At 39.2% G+C, this 16,707-nt stretch overlaps 1 protein-coding gene across 3 annotated transcripts in view; it reads right to left on the minus strand.

The window, feature by feature from the left end:
* PTPRG (protein tyrosine phosphatase receptor type G) overlaps positions 1–16,707 on the minus strand; it is a 926,569-nt gene that overhangs the window by 236,539 nt on the left and 673,323 nt on the right. For all 3 annotated transcript variants that reach the window (XM_066245729.1, XM_066245728.1, XM_066245730.1), the window contains exon 5: positions 11,236–11,331. In XM_066245729.1, the coding sequence (XP_066101826.1) occupies positions 11,236–11,331 (96 nt within the window). The remainder of the gene's footprint in view (positions 1–11,235; positions 11,332–16,707) is intronic.

Below are 16,707 nucleotides of genomic sequence, written 5' to 3' on the forward strand. Positions count from 1 at the left end.
CTCTCACTTAATAAAAATAATTTTTAAAAAAAAGAAAGAAAAAAGAAATGTTGGCTCTCATGTTTATTGGCCTATGTAACCTTGAGGAATTTATATTGAAAAATGTTCCATGCCTCAACTTCTGCACCTGTAAAGTGGATGTAATAATAACTTAAGAGAGTCTCAGTGAAGATTAAATAAGATAATACTGTAGGACTTAACTTTAGCATTTTACATACATTAAGTCCACAATAAATGTTAACTGTTATCAACAGTATATCTATTCTACTTGGAAACATCTTTCAACTACAAATATTGATCGACTTACGACCATTACAACTTACGACCATTCAACTTTACGACCACAATAGCTAGCCACGACTGCTCCGCGTCTGGCAGTGCAAGCGTTGCCCAGTTGGGTGTAGGACAGTGCGGACCAGCTTCCGGCAGCACTATCATCTCCGCGTGCACCATTTCAACTGTTATCTCAGACTCAGTACAGCAATTTGTGTTTTGTGTCTTGGATATTTTTCATCAAACCCCTCCCAAGATATCTACCAAGAGGAAATTGTCTTTGCAATATTAAACCAGTAGTACTGGTAATGCAGTGTTTTACTTAAACCTGACTAATGTAAAAATAAGAAACAAAATGATGTAGAGGTGATATAAATGGCATAAAATGAACAAAGAAAATTATGACATATAATAATAATGAAAGAAAATTATAATAAAATATGACTTAAAGATTTTTATAACATCATTTCACAGTACTGTACATATAGCCTACTCAACTTACGACCCAATGGTGTTTCGACTAGTCTGTTGGAACCAATCGTGGTCGTACGTGGAACACTAGCTGTAGTGTATCTTGGAGAGGGAGGGTGAGGAGAAGCAAGTTGCCAATTGCTTCGAATCGTAAGTTGCAAAGTGCTTTACGGGTAAATTCTTTCAAGAGGTCTGTCTCACCAGCTAAGGCATCCACTAGATTACACTCCAGGGAGGACACAGTTAGGAAAAACAAGACAACTGGGTTGAGAATCAGGAAACTAGAATGCTCGGCTTGGCAGATTCCCAAGAGCTACAGAACCCCGGTCAACCACATAACCCCTCAGACAGCCAGCTCTCTCATCTCAGATTAGGGAGATCGCCACGGTCAACCACGTAACCCTCAGACAGCCAGCTCTCTCATCTCAGATTAGGGAGATCGCCATAGAGTTCCTAATATTTTTTCTGAAACTATGGTAATTAAATTCTAAGATTTGTATCAGAACTAATGAACAAAGCAACTCAATTCTAAACTAAATGATAGGTATCATTGTTCAGTTATAAACGAAAGTAACCTACTTGCTAACTGCCCTTGAAGTGCAATGATATAAAGATTCTCACAGGGTCACATTAAAGAATTCGAAGTCTCTTGATTATATAATGCTTCACCAATTATTAAACAGTTCTCTGTGATGTTCACTAAAAGAAAATTTAAATTATAGGTTACTTGCAGACAGGAGATGTACTGAAAACACCTGCTAGGCTATAGATTCAATGTTGTACAACCACAAATCTGTTCCAAAACTGTATCCAAACATTAAAAATAACTCCGGCTTTCACTTAATGACAAATCCTAGGAAATCACTTATCTGTATAAAGAGTTTAATTGGAACATATGCATTTAATTTTTTGTATGTATAAAAAAGTTCTTCTTAATCAACCCAAAACATTGTGAAATTACACTTCTAGGTAATGCAGTGAAAGATCTGGACTTATAACAGGATCAAACCAAGGATATGGAAAATGTAAGAAAGATGATACTCAAACAGCAGTAACTGGAAAGGAATAAATTAAGAATCATATTAGTATACTGCAGTCACCCTGAAAAGCAGTGTAAGAAGAAAATCTTAACAACCTACCACTGCTCTCCAGTATAAACTCGTGTTCTCCAATTCAGTACTGCTTATTGGGTTTTCTGTGGTGGATGTTTGGTAAATGACTATAGTTACTATTTCTTTTATCCTTCTTCCCTCTTCCCCCTCCTTCTTGTCTCTTCCTTTTTCTTTCCTTCCTTCCATCCTTCCTTCCCTTCTTCCTTTGGTGTAGCAGTCCTTGTTTCATATTGCCAAGAGAACCAGTAAAAAAAAAATTAAAACATTAGACCTACAGTAATGATAGAAAAAGTACTCTTCATTCGAAAAAGAAAAAGACTTCTCAGAATGGTAAAAAAAACCCCAACATGACCAATTTAGGTCACCACAGGAAGATTTATACTTTAATATTGGTGTTTTGCTGTGTAAAGAAATGGAAGACGATTGGAGAGCCCAATTCTAAAATTCACAAATTGGAAATTTATATTCTCAAAATAAAATATTTATCACTTTGAAATTATACAAAAGATATAATTCTTGTATTTGCTTCTTGATATTTCAGCTTCCCCTATCTCCAATGACAAAATAATGCTCCTGTCAATGAAAGAATCCAAAGCCCAACCCTTTTCCAAATGTATGGTTCCCCAACAACTCTGAGGTAAAGCTACCATTCTGAGGATACACTTGTAATGTTCATGAAGAATGGTATAAAGAAGGTGTCTCCTAAATACTGTAGAATGAGCGAGTGATTTAGCAAATGAGAGCATGAATAATAAATGAAAAAATATTACATTTTGTTTACTTAGGGACTGATGATGAAAAAGGAGGGAAAAGGAAAAAACATAGAGACATATAAAGAATAGCAAGAGCAAGAAACATACACATAGGTGTGCTGAAGCACAGAGAAACTAACTCATTAACCTCACAGGGAGACCCTAGGAAGGAAATACAAAAGACAGAGGCAAACTAGAAAGAAAAATAGCAAAATAATCCAAGAGTCTCTCAACCCACCATCTACTGAGATAAAAGCATTCTGATGGGAAACTTTATTGAAACATTCAAAGACACATATATGCCCAGATATTCTTGGCACTCTGAATGCACTACTACTTTAACATTTTTAAAGCCCTGTTGCTTTTTCAAAACTACAGGCATAAAAGGAGATACATGCCTTTAACAGCATGTTAGTTAGACCCAGTGGAGCCCAAGTCAGAAAGTTACCACCCACAGTGAGTCAGTAGACCCAGAACATTCAATTTAATGTCCTTCCTTGACCATTTCAACAGTCTCACACTTCATATATAAGCATCACCATTCTTAGGTGAAGCTTACATATCCACCTAGACACATACTTTTCCAAAATCCAAATTATTAATGTTGTGGTAAGCACCCAGAGAAGTTTCCTATAACTCAGTCCAACTCAGTATATATTTCTTGAGCTGTTAAGAAATTCAGGTTAAGACACTGATGTGAATGCAGGGAAAAGTGGTAATGGGATACAATGAGAAGAGAAACAAGACATGGACCTCAAACTTGACAGATCGTACTACCTACTGCTAACACTCCCTAGCTGATAGGCTATCAAGTTGTTCCTTCCTAATCAAGACTACAGAATATGTTCTCACTGAATTCAGTTAAGTATTTGCACAACCAACCCCAGAGTTAGTCACTTGCAAGAGATGCAGTGATGAGTAAGCTAAGACCCTAACTCTTCAGTGATCTCACAGTACAACGACAGAGAAGGCAAGTAAAATCATGGGTCTAATGCACAACGGCATGCTAAGAGGAATGGGGGCGGGAAGATGGTTAAAGGAAGGATGGATCATATCTACCTTTGAGGGGGAGGGAGGTGAAACACAGCGAAGTGAAGAAGAAGGCCCCTCGCCAGCCCTGAATGGATGCCTCATTAAGGATTCCTCCTGCCTTCTCAGGGTATATAAAGAATTCCAGGTGCTGCCATTTAATTTAATTACTAAGCCTCTCCAGACGGAGAAAAATAATTAAGCAGTCTGTACCGACATGATATAAAAAAAGGGCAACAACTTTTGAAACATTTCATTTTTAAGTTTGCATTCAATTCTGAAGGGCAGAAATGAACATGGAACAAGTGACAGCTACACAGACTATAGGGAAAACCAAGTCACTGCAGTTCGTCTGATCCTAGGCAGAAATTTAAATAGAAAAAAAATGCTGGCCCTGGCCGGTTGGCTCAGCGGTAGAGCGTCGGCCTAGCGTGCGGAGGACCCGGGTTCGATTCCTGGCCAGGGCACACAGGAGAAGCGCCCATTTGCTTCTCCACTCCTCCACCGCGCCTTCCTCTCTGTCTCTCTCTTCCCCTCCCGCAGCCAAGGCTCCATTGGAGCAAAGATGGCCCGGGCGCTGGGGATGGCTCTGTGGCCTCTGCCTCAGGTGCTAGAGTGGCTCTGGTCGCAACATGGCGACGCCCAGGATGGGCAGAGCATTGCCCCCTGGTGGGCAGAGCATCGCCCCATGGTGGGCGTGCCGGGTGGATCCTGGTCGGGCGCATGCGGGAGTCTGTCTGACTGTCTCTCCCTGTTTCCAGCTTCAGAAAAATGCAAAAAAAAAAAAAAAAAAAGAAAGAAAGAAAAAAGAAAAAAAATGCTGGTGCAAAGGGGCTCAACCCTCCCCCTAGAAGTAAAACTGTTAATATTGAATGAAGAAACCTCAATAGAATTGTTGAAGATACATTGTCAAAAAGTAATCCTTTAAGGCAACCTTTAAGTCAGAATGCAATTTATTTCTGAAATGTATAAGAAATATATCATTGACTGGGCCTCTAGATGCAGACATGATGAAAATTTTATGTTTGTGTCTGATGCAAATAGTCAGAAGTGACTACACCCAAACAGGTCTAATAAGGAAGCCGGAAAGTATATCACAAAAGAGAAGTTTCTAAATATAGGTGCTCTTAAAGAATCATGCATTTATAATTTCAAAGTTCATTGGAATCAGAAAATATAAATAAAATTTCAGGAGAGATTGAGTAAAAGGAAAAGAGAGAGAGAGAAACTCATGGACAGACACAAGTATGGTGATTTCTGAGGGGGAGAGGCTGGAGCAGGTGGAAGAAGTTGTGGGTGGATAAATAGTGATGGATGGAGATGTGACTTGGGATGGTGAGCACACAATACAGTGTACAGATGGTGTGTTGTGGAATTGTGCACCTAAAACTGGTATAATTTTGTTAACCAGTATCACCCCAATAAATTAAATTAAAAGGAAAAAAAATAACAATGGCAAATGAGATGTAAAATTAATGGAATGTTCCCATCCAAATCAAAACTCAATGAAGACTATGTACCTCTTGAAAAAAAAATATGATAATCAAAACTATTCAATATAAAACTACAATAATCAAAACCATAAAAAGTTTGGGGTTACCAACATCTATGAGCATCAGAGTCAAAGCCATTAAGATTGGTGCTTGGTTCGAAGGCATTTTAGTTCTGGTGGGAAAAATGAATGGAAGTGTTTATTAGAAATGGTAAAGGAAAGATTGTAAAAAAGGAAAGGCACATCGGAACCCAATTCAGAGTCTTGGTCTATAAAAATATAGACCTAGTTAAAGGTAAGATAATTGCGAGTACTGGGTACTCCTTACTCTATAACAGGGGTCGGGAAGCTTTTTGGCTGAGAGAGCCATGAACACCACATATTTTAAAATGTAATTCTGTGAGAGCCATACAACGACCAGTGTACCTTACGCATTATGCAATAAAAATTTGTTGTTGTCCCGGAGGACAGCTGTGATTGGCTCCAGCTACCCGCAACCATGAACATGAACGGTAGGAAATGAATGGATTGTAATACATGAGAATGTTTTATATTTTTAACGTTATTATTTTTTTTTATTAAAGACTTGTCTGTGAGCCAGATGCAGCCATCAAAAGAGCCACATCTGACTCGCGAGCCATAGGTTCCCGAACCCTGCTCTATAACCTTAAATCATGACTAATAAAAATTTTTTTTTAGTTATTTTCGAAGGAAAGTATCCTCTACAGATTGCCTAATCATTCCATTGCCACGTCCATTTTCTGTAAACACAGGTTTTCTTATTTCTTACCTCTTTAAACCCATGTAGAGTATTATTAAAATAAATATTTCAAAGAACATTTTAATAATTTTTGGTATTGTATATTTTTGCAGGAATTCAAATCAGACTGGCAGTAAAGAATACTTTAACAAACAGAAAATAATCATTTTAATTTTTGCACTTATATAAATTAGCTAAACAAACATTTAATTATTTCTTCAGTGGATTAACAATGAATATCTTCCTTTTTTGCCAATTGCTTATCTTAATTCATTTAAAAATCCTTTAAAATCAAATGCTTCCCTTCCTTTCTCCTGTATCTTCCAGAGGGCTCCTGGTCAAAAGTTGTATATGAATTAGAAATCCTTCCTCCAGACAAACTACTAACATGTGTTGTTGTATAACAAATATTCCACTCAGCAGGGGCTATGAAATGCAGGCACCCTCCGGAGTTACGCAGGTCCAGATGTGCACATCCTATATGACTGCCGTGATTCACGACCTTCCATACGTGCAGGTGGCCCTTCTTTCCTTCATTAGCGTTCACACTAAGCACTCAGGAGAGACCTGGGTCAGCTTCTTTCAGAACTGACGCTTTCAACTCTGTCTGTAACTAAAAGATGTCAGCTACCATTCAAAGTTCTGGGGTCCAGTCAGGATCATGACTTTAAGATCATGTTGACAGGAAGGTGTGATGAAGACTGCACTGCAATGGGAATGCAAGTCCCCTTCAAAGTAGACAACACAGCCACGGCTCAGACTCAAATGCTGCTACACCATCTGCACATCTTATGTAAAAATCTTTCCTGTTTGTTTAACTGAAGACTTGTAAATAATACACACATTCCACAATTATTCCTATGAGCCACAATAAGACCACCTGCAAGCAACCTCTAGTCTAGGCCAATACATTGTTCCTTGGTCAGCCCTTAGGTTTGTGACTGTTTCGGTGCTTTGGAAAGATGAACTTCTCCACATCTAGTCACAGCAAAGGCAGTGAAAGAGCTAAAATTATCGGGAATTATAGGCACATGATGAGAAAGAAAAAAAAACACAGATAGTGAAAAATTTAGTGAAATCAAATTAGTCTTAGGTCAGCATCAAGGCTACAAAATCTGCGCGGGACTCAGCCCTGCACAGACACGGGCTTGTGGACATTTGCGTGTCCCTCCGGATAAGAGTATGTGGGCTTGGGAGCACCCGGTCAGGGCATGGCCTCTCCACAACTGGAGGAGTTCTCCACTCCCCTCCTTCTCCCCATCAGCATACGGCACTGTGGGGTTCTAGCAGGCAAGAGCTAATCCATTTATTGTTTTTTATTTGTTTGTTTGTTGTTGTTTTGAGAGAGGCAGGGAGAGAGAGACAGGAACATCCAGCTGCTCCTGTGTGTGTCCTGACTGGGGATCGAACCAGCAACCTCCCTGCTCTAAAACAACATGCCAGAGCTAGCCAGCTAGGCCTTAACTTTTATTGATTTTTTAGAGAGAGAGGGAGAGGAAGGGAGTGAGAGAGGATGTAAGGAAAGCATTTGTAGTTCCACTCAGTTGTGCATTTTTTGGTTGCTTTCCATGTGCGCCCTGACTGGGGATTGAGCCCACATGTTTACCGTACTTAAAGGAACAACTGGTAGCATTCCTGGCTCTGAATCAGTGCTGAAAAGATGATAAAACTTCAGCATCAGAATGTAAGATGCCAGGCTTGAACTGGGAACTCAATACCAACATTTAACTGACTGCTTGGGGGAGAAATACCAAACTCCAAAACTTAAAATTCTTATTCAAAGACTCAAAATTCAGAGACCTCAGAAGATGAGATCTATCTAGACTGATAAATTAAAATACCAAAAAGAAAGTTTTCCTTCTCATTGCTTGTCATAATATGAACTTAGATGTATAAACACATATATGGACTTACAAGGAGAACAAAGAAAGCAGCTTGACACAGTGCTATCTAAAATAACCGTTCTATTTTATATTATCTGCCCTCTATTTTGCATCTAAAGGACAGCAATCTAAAATTTAACGAAGGATGTAACAGATGAAATGCACTTTAAATTTCTTTGGGGAGCCAGTAGTCATCATGTCTTAGAAATCCTTTCAAATTCAAAACCTGGGTTTCACTCTGAGGTGTTTTGATGGTTTGTACACCAATGTGCTTACCCTAAAACTAATTGGTCTAATAATTAACAAGGGTTTACAGAGCTAGAAAAGTGAAAAACTTTTGTGTAGAGCAAGCTATGAACTAGCCCTTTTATGACTTCTAAAACATTTTTAGAATTTATTGTCCCATTAGAAGGAGGCCAATAAATTTAGGCCAGATTAATCTTGTAATGGTGGGCATGGCAGAGGAAGAAGGGGTTAGATTTGGGAGCAGAGTTAGGGGAGTAGAGGTCCAGTTATTTGAAAAGCAGCATGTCCAGAGGGCAATAACAGAAAACACTGGATTAACCAAGTAAGAAACAACTGTGTAAGAATGTTTCAAGTGAGCCAAGTTTTGTTGAAGACAAACGAATCACGGTTTAGATGCAGAAGGGGTCTAGACAGAACCCAAGTGAGCTGCCAACAGGACAGTGTTAAAACACAGTTCTGTCATGCAGAGAAGACACATACACACAGGGTCTCATCCCACAATGACAGAGATAGACAGACATGAATAGAGATCATTTGTCATTTCTGTGTCTACTATGTGGCAGGACCAACACTAGGGACTTCAGTTAAGGATTTCTACAATCTTGATAGTGTAGAAGTTGCTATCTCCACTTCACAGATAAGAATACTGTGGTTGGTAATTTTAAATGACTATATCACCATTATGCAGACAATAAGTAGAACAGATGGGATTCAAAAGCAAATGACTTTTAGCCCAGTGAATAAGCTCTTACAACACTGTACTCTATGTCTCATGAAAGTAATCAGGAAAAAGACAGGTGTGAGAGAACAATGAAAACAATGGCAATTTCAGTAGGTTTTGCATATTAAGAGGTCATAGATCAAAAGAAGGTTTACAGATGTGAGTATGTGAAATAGATATTCTTGTATTACTATTTATTAATTATATTATTTTTCCATACGAACAACTGTAAACTTAGTTTTGTCCCACTCTGTATAACATAAATAGATGACTTCCAAAATATTTGTCTATAACCCACTATAACAAATGCCTTTTATAACATGACCCAGTGCATACACACTATGTTTCTCTGTGTATAAGCAACTGAAGGAAAGTTCTACAAACATATTTAACCTAACTATGTGTGACATACTAATATTTTGTTTATTTTTTTATTCTATTAATATTTCATAATTTTTTAAATACTGGTTAGGACTCCCTGAATGGCTTCATAGTCATGGTCAGAAGCCAGAGTTTAAAAATGAGTATCATAACCAATGCTAATGATCAACACTCATTGTTTTTGATGTTTGAGCAGAATATTAGGCTTTTCAATTTTCCACACATTATCTCCCCTTTGAACCTTTACTGGAGAAAAGAAAATAGAAAAGGTTAGTTAAGAGGAAGAGAGAAACAGTAGAGAGAATTGTCTATCATATTATTTTTCTTTAATATTTCTTCTTTTTTTAAATTTAATTTTATTTTATTTATTCATTTTAGGAGAGAGAGAGAGGGAGAGAGAGAGACAGAAAGAGAGGAGAGAGAGATAGGGGGGAGGAGCTGGAAGCATCAACTCCCATATGTGCCTTGACCAGGCAAGCCCAGGGTTTCGAACCGGCGACCTCAGCATTTCCAGGTCAACGCTTTATCTGCGCCACCACAAGTCAGGCTTTAATATTTTCTTTATCAAATTTTAAAAGGAGAGAAAGTACAGGGGGGGGTGGGGAGCAGGAAGCATCAACTCATAGTAATTTCCCATTTCCCATATGTGCCTTGACTGGGCAAGCCCAGGGTTTTGAACCAGTGACATGAGCATTCCAGGTCGACACTTTACCCACTGTGCCACCACAGGTCAGGCCTTCGTATTGTTTTTATCATTAAAAAGAGTAGTGAGGACCTAGCCTGTTGGCTCAGTGGTAGAGCGTCGGCCTGGCGTGCAGGAGTCCCAGGTTCAATTCCTGGCCAGGGCACACAGGAGAAGTGCCCATCTGCTTCTTCACCTCTCTGTCTTCCCCCTCTCCTTCCTCTCTGTCTTTCTCTTCCCCTCCCACAGCCAAGGCTCCATTGGAGCAAATTTTTCCCGGGCGCTGAGGATGGCTCTGTGGCCTCTGCCTCAGGTGCTAGAATGGCTCTGGTTGCAACAGAGCAACGCCCCAGATGGGCAGAGCATCGCCCCCTGATGGGCGTGCCGGGGTGGATCCCGGTCGGGTGCATGCGGGGAGTCTGTCTGACTGCCTCCCCGTTTCCAACTTCAGAAAAATATAAAAAAATTTAAAAATAAATAAATAAATAAAAAAAGTAGTGAAATGAACATACTCCGAACAAGAATAGCTCCATCTCAATGACAAAGGAGCCTGCCCAACAGGCAGAGGTTAAAGAACCATGCTGGAGAAGGTTCTGATATCTTTAATGTTCCTTTGACTTGTCAGAAAGACATCTTTTTCCAACAGTTAGTCACTGGTGAAAGGAACACCTGCATGTAATCTTTAGGCACATTTTTAAGACTGAAAGAACAGTCACACACTTTCTACTCAGGTTACCTTCCACACAAAAAGCACCAGGTGTCTCTAGGTCACTTGGTCAAAACACTTGGTGATCAATATTCCTTTCATTTAATTTGACTTATTTAAAAGTCTGGACAGCATTATCCATGGAAGGGTGTAAGGCTTGGCTTCTAGATACAGAGTTAACACATGGCCAGGAACATTCCTTAATGCATACACAGCCCACACTCAGAGAAAGAAAGGGCGGCAAATCATAAACGCACTAACTCAAGAAATGGTCTCAATAAAACCTTTAGTTACCATGAGGATCTCTGGGATAGAATGAAAAGGGGTCTCTTTAGAGAAGTGACTAATGCTATTTATTAATGTACTCGCAAGTAATGTCAAATTTTAAAGAAAACCACTATTTTTTTCCATTGGCCTCTTAATATGCAGAAAGAACCTGTACAAAATGCTTCAGCTGTGAAGTAACTTAGATGATAAATGTGTTCTTCAATCTGTGTACCAGTCAAGGAGCAATAAAATCAGAATAATTAATGCAAAATTTTCCATTATGTTTCTAAACATTTATTTACATTTTAAATTACACATTAAACAATATGAAATATCTTTCACTCAGACAGGTGTGAATTAGAAAACAGTTGCGTTCATCATACATAGAATAATTCAGTAAATTAGAAAGGAATACTCAGAGAACTCTCCAGCTGAAGCACTTGGACCGCTGTTAACTTACCTGAAAAAATACGGCCATGGCTCCAATTATTCTGTTTTCAGAAATTGCAGTTTGAAAGCTGTCGAAGTCATCAGGATTATAAAAGAAAATCTGCATCTGTAAAAGAACCATTAAAATAAATATGTATTAGTAAAACTTTCACACCCACACAAAAGTAAGGAGAACAGTACAATGAACCAATTCTCTACTTACTAAAAGATTATTCATCTTGCTGTACTTTTCCTTTGCTAAATTACTTGAGAGCAAATCCCAGACATCATTTCCTTTTACGTCTATCTACTTCAGTGGGCATCACTAAAACACCAATTTTCCCACATAAATGACACCTTCATGCTACCCAAAATCAGTAACACCAACACCTTCTTGTTACCTAATACTCATGTTATGGTGGAAGTTCGCTATGAAGAAGCAAAAAATGTTATGGAGTTATACACCTTGAAATAGAAAACTGAATCCACATGTTAAAATTATAAATAATCAAATGGGCACCATCTTTACAAACACACTCCCATTCTAATAATGAGAATTTGATGGGGTCTCTTAGGAGCCTGGAAAAATAGCCTAAAAGGAATATTTCAGTGACCCCACAAAGAAATATCATGGTAAAAATAAGCCTGCGGGCGAGAGACAAGATGGCGCTGGAGTAGGCGAACGTACCAGCATCTACCTCCCAGAACCAATGTGGATTACAAACTAATTTTATGAACTATCAACTGGAAAAACCAACTTTGGACTAAACTAAAAGGACTCTTCAACCCAGGAACGCTGAAGAAGCCACCCAGAGACTGGTAGGAAAAGCGGAAACGCGGAGAGGGCTGCCCAGCTTCTCGGAGCGAACGGCAGCAGGGAGAGACTCGCGTGGCGGGAAGTGAGTTTAGCAGAGGGGAAAGGGCCCTGAGCCCCAGGAACAAAGCCCCAGCCTGCAGCCCCAGAGCCCAGAAGAAGCATAAGGACAGTATTTAGCTGGAAACAAGTCAGGATACTGTCTGTGAGAGAGTCTGATTTCTCAGACCCAGGATCCTTCTTAAAGGGACCACGCAGAACATCTCTCTCACAAACACTCACCCGGGGCTCCTGGAGACGGAGGGAGAGGGGAGAGAACCACAGTAACAGGAAGAGAGTGCAATCTAGGAGGCATAGGGAGAAACATTTTTGGGAGATAGCCACTCTAACCCCTGGGACGAGTCACTCCCCAAAGCTGAAGTGAATATTTCCCCCGGAAACAGCAATACCAGCAAAGGGAAGCAGGAGAGTAGCCAAACAAGCTCCCCCGCGGCATTCAGAGCAGAGTCGCATAGAAGGAGGGAGCTTTCGGGTCTACGGTAGTGAGTCTTAGGGTCCGAGCTGCAACGCCCCCACCCACACGGCTGAGGGCGCACCGGAGAGCAGGCGGCAGCGGGAGACAAAAGCGCGGTTCTGCTGGCAGGGGCGGAAGCCGGCTGGCCACCAGTGGGCTCAGGTGTGAGCTCAATCTTGCCCGGCTAGGGAGAAGGGGGCGTGCAAAAGCGGCTAAGCTCAGCTGCCGTCAGCCTGTAATCCAGCCTCCGGGAGAAGGGCGGGAAACCCAGAAAGGGTAGAAACCAGCCCCGGAGCAAGGGCAGAGGAGCACATCCCTGCCCCGCCTGTGCAACCCAGGCTTGCAGTCTGACTTGGTAGCAGGCTCCTCCCGCGGGGGTGGAGCCAAAAGCCCAGAAGAGGCGGAGTTCCGCTACGAAGCTGAGCTTGGGCACGCAGCCTTTCCTGGTGGTAGAGCCAAGGCTAGCAGCTGTTCCTTGAGTGGGATCATCCTGCAAAGGCAGGGCGAAAGCTCGGAAACAGGCGGAGACCCGCAGCTGAGCAAAGGTGCTCGCCAGTGCCCTCAGGACCGAGCATAACATCACACACGGGGGCGGGGCAAAGGCCAAGGCCACCAACCCTTGTGCACCCGAGCACGTGATCACAGCCACTCTCGTGAAGAGAAAATGCGGAGGCAGAGAAATACAACACAAATAAACCAAGAGAAATCCCCAGAAAAGGACCTAAGTGAATCAGATATAACCAAATTACCAGATGCAGAGTTTAAAATAACGATTGTTAGGATGCTCAAAGATATTAGAACCACCATAGATGGCCATTACGAAAACCTAAATAAAGAGATAACAAATATAAAAAAGGACATTGAAATAATAAAAAAGAATCAGACAGAAATGACAAATACAATATCTGAAATAAAGAATACAATGGAAGGAATTAAAAGCAGGATGGATGAAGCAGAGAATCGAATCAGTGAGTTAGAGGACACAATAAATAAAGGCATGGAAGCAGAGCAGAAAAAAGAAAAGAGACTCAAAAAGTCTGAGGAAAATCTTAGAGAGCTCTTTGACAACATAAAGAGAAATAATATTCACATCATAGGGGTTCCTGAAGAAGAAGAGAAAGAACAAGGGATAGAGACTTTGTTCAAACATATTATAGCGGAAAACTTCCCCCAATTAAGGCAGGAAAATATTTCACATGTTCAGGAAGCACAGAGAACTCCATTAAGGAGAAATCCAAAGAAACCAACACCAAGACACATCATAATTAAATTACCAAAGCTAAATGATAAAGAGAAAATATTAAAAGCTGCTCGAGAAAAAAAGACAATCACCTACAAAGGAGCCCCCATAAGGATGACTTCTGACTTCTCAACAGAAACACTTGAGGCCAGAAGGGAATGGCAAGAAATATTCAAAGTAATGCAGAACAAGAACCTACAACCAAGACTACTTTATCCAGCAAGGCTATCATTTAAAATTGAAGGAGAAATAAAAAGCTTTACAGACAAAAAAAAACTAAAGGATTTCACTACAACCAAACCAAGGCTGCAAGAAATGCTAAGGGACCTGTTGTAAACAGATCAAAGGAAAAAAAGAATATAGCAAAAGAGAAAAACAGTTTTAAAGAAAAAAAAATGGCAATAAACAATTACATATCAGTAATAACCTTAAATGTTAATGGATTAAATGATCTGATCAAGAGACATAGGGTAGCTGCGTGGATAAGAAAACAGGACCCATACATATGCTGTCTACAAGAGACACACCTTAAATCAAAAGATGCACACAGACTGAAGATAAAAGGATGAAAAAAAATATTTCACGCAAATGGAAATGAAAAAAAAGCTGGGGTAGCAATACTTATATCAGACAAAATGGACTTTAGAACAAATACCATAGTTAGAGATAAAGAAGGTCACTACATAATGATAAAGGGAGCAATACAAAAGGAAGATATAACCATTATAAATATCTACGCACCTAATATAGGAGCACCTAAATATATAAAGCAGACTTTGATAGACTTAAAGGGCGAGATCAACAGCAATACTATAATAGTAGGAGATTTCAATACCCCATTAACATCATTAGATAGGTCCTCAAGAAAGAAAATTAACAAAGAAACAGCAGACTTAAAGGACATATTAGATGAACTCGATTTAATAGATATCTTCAGAACCTTTCACCCTAAAAGAGCAGAATATACATTCTTTTCAAGCGCTCATGGGACATTCTCTAGAATAGACCACATGTTAGGGCACAAAAGCGGGCTCAACAAATTTAAGAAGATTGAAATCATATCGAACACTTTCTCTGATCACAATGGCATTAAACTAGAAATCAACCACAATAGAAAAATAGAAAAACATTCAAACACTTGGAAACTAAATAGCAAGTTATTAAACAATGAATGGGTTAACATTGAGATCAAAGAAGAAATTTAAAAATTCCTAGAAACAAACGATAATGAGCATACATCAACTCAAAATTTATGGGACACAGCAAAAGCAGTCCTGAGAGGGAAGTTTATAGCATTACAGGCATACCTCAAGAAGCTAGAAAAAGCTCAAATTAACAACTTAACCCTGCATCTAAAAGAACTAGAAAAAGAACAGCAAGTAAAGCCCAGAGCTAGTAGAAGGAAGGAAATAATAAAGATCAGAGCAGAAATAAGTGACATAGAGGCTAAAGAAACAATACAGAGGATCAATGAAACCAGGAGCTGGTTCTTTGAAAAGGTAAACAAGATCGATGAACCTTTAACAAGACTCACCAAGAGAAAAAGAGAGAGGACTCAAATAAATAAAATTAGAAACGAGAGTGGAGAAATAACAACTGACACAACAGAAATACAAAATATTGTAAGAAAATACTATGAAGAACTGTACGCCAAAAAACTAGACAACCTAGATGAAATGGACAAATTCCTTGAACCATATAATCTTCCAAAAATCAATCTGGAAGAATCAGAAACCTAAACAGACCAATTACAACAAATGAGATTGAAACAGCTATCAAAAAACTCCCAAAAAAGAAAAGTCCTGGGCCTGATGGCTTCACAAGTGAATTCTACCAAATATTCAAAGAAGAACTAACTCCTATCCTTCTCAAGCTATTTCAAAAAATTCAAGAGGAAGGAAGACTTCCAAACTCCTTTTATGAGGCGAGCATAATTCTGATTCCAAAACCAGGCAAAGACAACACAAAAAAAGAAAATTATAGGCCAATATCCCTGATGAACTTAGATGCAAAAATCCTCAATAAAATATTAGCAAACCGGATCCAGCAATATATGGAAAAAATCATACACCATGATCAAGTAGGATTTATTTTTGGGAGGCAAGGCTGGTACAATATTTGCAAATCAATCAATGTGATTCATCACATAAACAAAAGAAAGGAGAAAAACCACATGATAATTTCAATAGATGCAGAAAAAGCATTTGATAAAGTCCAGCACCCATTCATGATCAAAACTCTCAGCAAAGTGGGAATACAGGGAACATACCTCAACATGATAAAGGCCATCTATGACAAACCCACAGCCAACATAATACTCAATGGGCAAAAATGAAAAGCTATCCCCTTAAGATCAGGAACAAGGCAGGGTTGCCCCCTTTCACCACTCTTATTCAACATAGTTCTGGAAGTCCTCGCCACAGCAATCAGACAAGAAAAAGAAATAAAAGGCATCCAAATTGGAAAAGAAGAAGTAAAACTATCATTATTTGCAGATGACATGATATTGTATATAGAAAACCCTAAAGTTTCAGTCAAAAAACTACTAGACCTGATAAAAGAATTTGGCAAGGTGGCAGGATATAAAATCAATACTCAGAAATCAGAGGCATTTTTATACACTAATAATGAACTGTCAGAAAGAGAAATCAGGGAATCAATCCCCTTTACCATTGCAACCAAAAAAATAAAGTACCTAGGAATAAATCTAACCAAGGAGATTAAAGACTTGTACTCAGAAAATTATAAAACATTGATAAAAGAAATCAGGGAAGATACGAATAAGTGGAGGCATATACCGTGCTCATGGTTAGGAAGAATAAACATCATTAAAATGTCTATATTACCCAAAGCAATTTATAAATTCAATGCAATACCAATGAAAATACCAAAGACTTACTTCAAAGACATAGAACACATATTCCAAAAATTTATA

This window comes from Saccopteryx bilineata, chromosome 10, assembly GCF_036850765.1.
Source record: "Saccopteryx bilineata isolate mSacBil1 chromosome 10, mSacBil1_pri_phased_curated, whole genome shotgun sequence".
Taxonomy (NCBI): domain Eukaryota; kingdom Metazoa; phylum Chordata; class Mammalia; order Chiroptera; family Emballonuridae; genus Saccopteryx; species Saccopteryx bilineata.